Below are 7081 nucleotides of genomic sequence, written 5' to 3'. Positions count from 1 at the left end.
ATTGATTCTGCTCAATCGGAGGTGTAGTAGTTGACAAAGCATGGCATCGCTCAATAATTCATGTAGCCTTGTATGGAGGAAAGTCAGGGGATGACAGCAGGTGTAATGTGAGGCTTTGCATGGACACAGATAGCTCTTTATTCTCTTTTGACAGCTCAGTTTTACAACCATGTGTTTGCTTATTCAGGACTGCGTATCATGCATTAGGCATTTTGAAACCTGTCATATCTACACTCATTTGGATGGAAATAAATAAGACATGTTGAGGCGACCAATCATCAATCAACCACACTGTAAAAGGGTTAAAGTTCTAAGACAGAAGCCACACAACACACTAACTGGACAATTCTGTCACAATTTAGTGTCCGCCTTAAAGCATACAGTATTCTATCGTCTATTCTTCTATAAATACGTCCATCATTTACCAAATTAACATCATGCTGTTTTGGAGAAAACTTGGAACTAGCGATCGAGGCCATAAACTCATCAGGAAAATGTTTACTGAGGTATTAAATCAGGTGAGAAGAAGAGCAATTTTCTCATAGACTTCCATACAATTGGACTTCCATTTGTCATGCCGCCTATAAAGCACTCCTGCGTTGGTTTGTTTGCTCTTATTTCTCGTTGTCTACTGTTTATCAAGCATTTTCTAAGCTTGTCATAGTCACGCTCTGTTGACCCTGTGATGTTATTTAAAAGGTGAAAGTCTCTCCTTAAAGGTGGGGTATGTAATTTTGGAGAAACCAGCTCGAGTGCGCTAGAATTTGAAAGTACGTAGCCGAAAAAAATCTGCCCCTTCCTTCAGACTTCCTTACAGAGCCCCTCCTCCAAAACACACGAACGTGCACATGACCAATGAGGGCACGAGATAAGTTTGTGCACAGATGGAAGGCTGACAGGCAGGTAGGCCATCCAGTTATTTTAGCCGGGCCGGCTCAGATGATTGGTCGTGCTTTTTACAGTACTACGGCTTCCACAGATGTTTTTTTTATGGATTTGTTGTCAAAGCACTTAAGATATTCATTGCTATCGGGATGTTAAGAGCATTCCATGGAATATAACAAAAAGTGTATCTCGAGCCGGTTTCTCAAACTTACCTACCCCACCTTTAAGGCGATAATATCTGAATGTGATTTATTGTGCAGTGATTTGGAGGAATTGCTGTGGTATTGCTTACTAATACCAGCATGTTCTTCTCTTTTAAGGTGCCACAACCACATTGCATTGTATCTATTCCTTGAGTGGTTTAAAAAGTGGAAAATTAAACATAATTAAACACTATGTCAAATTTGTTTCACTTTGAGTAAGTGAACGTTAGAAATTCCAGTTTCAGTTTTCAGTTTACCAGTAAATTGCAAAATGTAAATGTCATAGCGTTAGAATTCATCTATATTCCCCCATCGCTTTGTCTTTGTCTTGTGTCAAACACTAGGCTAACACTGTCTTTACCCAGACTGTAAGGAAGCTCTTAGAAGTAGTAGAGCCAATTTGCTAATGAAAGGGTGGCTAAACCATCCGTACACAGCAGGTGATAATGAATGGGCACGACCGACCACAATGCCTTTAGTCTCACCAGCTATTCTTAAGTCATTTTCTCCTTAAGTGATAAGACGATGTTAAAGCAGTAAAAGATAAACAAACGTCTTCCAATTTCGAGAGAAGCACATCATCTATGGGAGAGCACCATAGCTGATTATGTTCTTGTGTCAAGGCCTGATCATAGTAAATGAGTCACCTAGCTGCTTACGTTAGAGAGCCGTGTTTACAAGACATCTGAGCGGGGCTCCTGTCTTAGTGAGGACAGGTTGTTTTGTAAAGAGTAACTCTACACTTTCCAGCTCTGAGCCCCAGCCTCTATAATAGTCCCATTACAGCCAATTGGAGTAGTATAGAGGAGGGACCTTGTGTGTGTGCGTCTGTGTGTGAGGCTTCAGGCCAAAACAGCCCCTGAGTAGTGGTGTTACGTAAGTGAACAGAAGAATGTTTCCCCTTTACTGGTATCGTTACTCATCCTGCGAGAAAACAAAACTGCCTTCCTGCACTTTGCTCCGCAGAATTTTCAAGGGGGAGGCTTTGGGAGTAAATTCTGTTACGATACGTTTAAAAAAAAAAGTGTTATGCTCTTTATTTTTCCCTTTTTAAAGCAGCTTCGGGACTGAAGCCAAACATGTGGAAAACCCAACTGCTAAAATTGTCACTGAGGAAATAAAACACAGTGACACTGCTTAGATGACTTATCACTACGGCCCTGCGATAGCCCTCTGATCTCCCGTTTCCTTCCCTGAAGCTGTTTGAATAATTCACTTAAAGTGACCTGAGTTAATTATGCAGGCAGCATTACACAACCTTTTCAAATCCTGCAGGCCTGTCAAGCTCGCTCTCAAACACTCCCAACGTGCGCGCAGTCATCTTCTCTGACCTCACCGTGAACTCCAACCCCGCGCCTTGATCCTAGCCGACCCTCCGCCAGAGCCTGCTTCACATTTCACTCTTTATAAATCTACCCATCAACACGTGCCCCCCACTTCTTTGTATACTGCAGGGTAGCTTGTGAATGCTACTCCAGGTGTAGCTACAGTCTTAAGTGTTGTGTATATGTCACATCATTAATCCAAATATGTAAAGTAACTAAAGAAATGTTGTGGAGTGAAAGAACAGGATTTACCTCGGAACTGTAGTGGAGTAGAAGTACAAAGTAGCATAAAATGGAAATACTCAAATAAACTACAAGTATCTAAAAAGTTATACAGTGCTTGAGTAAATGTACTTAGTTACTTCCCACCTCTGGAGCAGTCTATAAAGTGCCAGGCAAGAAAAGTGTTTGTTTTTTTGTCCTGGCTGCTTGACCATGTGAAAAGCACAAGGGCAGCACTGCGCAGCTAGCAATGCCCCCTGCATGTGACAGTGATAGAGAGAGAGGGAGAGAGCAGTCGAGCGAGACAGGAAAGGCTTGCCGAGGCGTCAAACACTTGCTCGGCCCCGGTGTGGCTCTGAAAGAGGAGAACGAGTGGGTTTCGAAACGAGACATATTGTGAGGCGTTTGTATTCAGCCAGTCAGATGCAGTGAAGTGAAATTAACAGTGTTACCCAGGGTACAATAGCTGTGCCGTGGCTGACTCGTTTTTTTTGTGTGTGGCAAGGCCTTGTTTGCTCCCAGAAACCAATTCCATTTTGTTCATGGAGGGGAAAAACAAGTGAATGTGGTGTGTTTTGTTGTGACTTCCTCAAAACTTGGACTAATACTTATAATTGCCAGCAGCAGAGAGTTTGACTTCAGTAATATAATAAGTGAGTAATGTCCGCTGGGATTTTCAACTCTCAGCTTAAACTTGTTACATTTTTTATTGCAGCCAAGCAAAACACGAAGCACACACGCAGAGCCGCACATAAACCATATCCATAATACATAAAACGTATGTCCATATAAGCTCACAGGAATTACGATGTGATTTTGGGTGTTTTATAATTGTGGTATTGCTTTAATTTCCTTTCCTCACAGGGTCTTAATACAGTGATAATATACAGGGTATAATGTTATGAACTTATTTTATTGGTCTCACACACGGAAATGAAACTGCATGCTGTTCTTTTCTTTTGAATTTCAATGAAATGCCATATGAAAGTACTGGTGGTTCTATTGATAGTTTACCATATATTTACCACTATTTTGATAATCCTAGAATCGTTTTAGTACATTTTTCTTGCATATCTGTCAGAAAATGATCTCAAATTGGCGATTTCCTGCTTTCTCCTGGTTTATGTTTTATTAAAGTGAACATCTTTGAGTTCTGGACTAACAAAGAAGACATTTATAAACATCACCTCCGACTTAGGATGGATAGTTATAACTTTTTTATGACAATTTACTAGGGCTGCTCAATTAACCGTATTTTAATCGCAATTACGATTTTGGCTTGCAACGATTATGAAAACAACATAATCGAAATAAAACGATTATTTATTTTATTTTTTTTTATTTTTTTAATTATTATTTTTTAAATTATTTTATAAATGTTTCAGTTGAATTATACTTAAAGTTCAGGGTAATCAACTGTTCAAAACATACTGTTCAAATTTTTTTTTCAATGAATGGATGTTTTCAAAGTAAATGGATAATCGTTTTAATAATCGTGATATCAATTATTGACCCAAATAAGCGAGATTATGATTTTTACCAGAATCGAGCAGCCCTACAATTTACACAAATCGGTTCATCTAGAAAATAAATGTTGGATTAATCGACTTCCTTGCATAAAAAAAAAGAAAGTTCAAATAGGCTTTAATGGCCTGCATGTCTATGTTTGCATATTTCTTGCACTTTTATCATCAAAATATTGGGATTTTATTATCTCTTTTGGAATAAAAACATTCTTAAGTTGAATGGACAGCAATCATAGCTTGTCTAGAAGAATTGTTGCAGCCCTAGATATTTGCCAGCTCTTATTTTGACTGCCAATTATTTGCAACGTTGACGTTATGTATCTGTTCCGTAACTAACTTGTGTCTCCCTCACTCTGCCTGCAGTGGATCTGTTGAGCGAAGCGCCCAGAGTCAGAGCGATGTGGCTCTGCATGGTTTACAATGAGACGGACACCAGCGTGGACTTCCGGCTCTGCCAGGACTTCGGCCTCTTCCTGTCCGTGTTCTCCCTCATCTACCTCCTGGTGTGCTTCCCGTTGGGGCTGTGCTACAACGTGCTGCTTATCGTGGTCAACCTCTCCAACAAGGTCTCCATGACCATGCCGGATGTTTATTTCGTCAACATGGCTATCGCGGGCCTGGTGCTCAACCTGGTGGCGCCCGTGGAGCTGCTGAACTCCTCCTTCACCCGCTGGCACGCGTGGGAGTACAACAACGAGGTGTACATCACCCTGCTCATCCTCTTCAACATCTCCTCCCTGGTCATCATGTACTCCACCACGCTGCTCAGTCTGGACTACTACATCGAGCGGGCGCTGCCTCGCACGTACATGTCCAGCGTGTACAACACCAAGCACGTGTGCGGCTTCATCTGGGGCGGCGCCGTGCTCACCAGCTTCTCCTCGCTGCTCTTCTACGTGTGCAACCACATCTCCACCAAGATGGTCGAGTGCTCCAAAATGCAGAACAAAGAGGCGGCGGACGCCATCATGATGTTCATCGGCTACGTGGTTCCTGCCGTGGCCGTTTTTTACGCCTTCGTGCTCATCCTGCGCATCAGGAAGGAGTCCACGCCCCTCGACCAGGACTCGGCCCGCCTGGACCCTTCCATCCACAGACTGCTGCTGGCCTCCGTGTGTGTGCAATTTGTGCTGTGGACGCCGTACTACATGACCCTGCTGGTACACACTGTGGCCGGAGCGCCGGGGCACATTAGCAACACACATTACTTACCCACATATAACTTTCTGAGATGCGTGTCCAAGCTGCTGGCGTTCTCCAGCAGCTTTGCGATGCCTCTCATGTATCGACAGATGAACAAAAACTTTTCTAACAAGCTCCAGCGGCTGCTCAGGAGGCTGCGCTGCAGAACCCAGTCTTGCCCTCCTGAACGCTCCACAGTGCAGCAAGTGGTGACGTGAGACCCCATCCTGGGAGATTGTTACCCACGCCCCTCTAACTCCCACTTTTTCAAGCTCTTGGCATAGCCGGCACTTATCCCNAATATCTGAATGTGATTTATTGTGCAGTGATTTGGAGGAATTGCTGTGGTGTGGTTGTGGCACCTTAAAAGAGAAGAACATGCTGGTATTAGTAAGCAATACCACAGCAATTCCTCCAAATCACTGCACAATAAATCACATTCAGATATTATCGCCTTAAAGGTGGGGTAGGTAAGTTTGAGAAACCGGCTCGAGATACACTTTTTGTTATATTCCATGGAATGCTCTTAACATCCCGATAGCAATGAATATCTTAAGTGCTTTGACAACAAATCCATAAAAAAATGTCCTCTGTGGAAGCCGTAGTACTGTAAAAAGCACGACCAATCATCTGAGCCGGCCCGGCTAAAATAACTGGATGGCCTACCTGCCTGTCAGCCTTCCATCTGTGCACAAACTTATCTCGTGCCCTCATTGGTCATGTGCACGTTCGTGTGTTTTGGAGGAGGGGCTCTGTAAGGAAGTGGCAGATTTTTTCCGGTTGTGTATTTTCAAATTCTAGCGCACTCGAGCTGGTTTCTCCAAAATTACCTACCCCACCTTTAACTAATCAATGTTTTTAATAATAGCTTTCATATTAAACTTGTGAATATCCACTGATAGCGTTGCTGTGTCTGAATCAAATCACTCTGAGCAAACTCTGCGTTGGTGTTGTCATGCACTTTAGCTCTGCACAGTTTGCCAGCAGCCCATGATAATAAAATCTCTACTTTTCCACTCCACTGAGGGAAGTGAGGTGAAAGAAAAACGTCTCCTCCTACTCATATATGAGCTACAGTATGTCTGTTTGAAGCTCATGCTAGTTTCTGCCACATACAGATGGAAGTGATGCAGAACAGAGTTGAGTTAAGGTCAGAGATACGCCGTTCAAATAAACAGGAACAGGAGCTATATTCTGCTATTATTAAAACATGTGTACTTCCTGATAAAGTTCTCTTGGAAGAATATGTATGCAGTCATTTAACAATGCATATTAGTTATTGAAGAATGCATGCAAGTATACAACAATAAGTTCAGGAGAAGGTGGCTTTTGCATATCCTAAAGGAGTCTAATGTAAATGACATTGCCAAGTAAGAATAGCCTAAGCTCTAGTGAGAGTTCTTCTTGCACGACTTGGACTGCAGTTGTAGACTTGGTTAAGCCCCTTCTGAACTTTTTGCCTCAGTCCGTGTCAAAAGCGGTTAAGTTAAATATTCCCAGAGGAGTGGGGGGGGTGTATTCCAGCGCGCTTCAGCCCCACCAAACATTATCTCGTAAGAGTGACGCCCACGTGCTTGACGTCTGAGCATTTTGAAGGCCAGATATCGCCGTCTGATGGGAGTTAGTGTGACATTCTGGGCCCACACCCCTCATATATCTTTACTGGAATTTACAGGCTCTTCTCAGAAAGTACTGAGTGATGTCACATGATTCGCTCCTTGCGTCTGCAGCAGCGTGC

General features: G+C 42.8%; 1 protein-coding gene across 1 annotated transcript; it reads left to right on the top strand.

Moving 5' to 3' along the window:
* Window positions 1-4529: 4529 nt before the first annotated feature.
* Window positions 4530-5635, top strand: gpr146 (G protein-coupled receptor 146). The gene has a single exon (XM_010796171.1). It carries the CDS (start codon window positions 4560-4562, stop codon window positions 5559-5561), a length of 1002 nt encoding a protein of 333 aa, XP_010794473.1. The 5' UTR covers window positions 4530-4559; the 3' UTR covers window positions 5562-5635.
* The last annotated feature ends 1446 nt before the right edge of the window (window positions 5636-7081 follow it).

This window comes from Notothenia coriiceps, unplaced genomic scaffold (genome assembly GCF_000735185.1).
Source record: "Notothenia coriiceps isolate Sejong01 unplaced genomic scaffold, NC01 NC01_scaffold00037250, whole genome shotgun sequence".
Taxonomy (NCBI): domain Eukaryota; kingdom Metazoa; phylum Chordata; class Actinopteri; order Perciformes; family Nototheniidae; genus Notothenia; species Notothenia coriiceps.
This window is presented reverse-complemented; position numbering and strand designations above follow the sequence as displayed.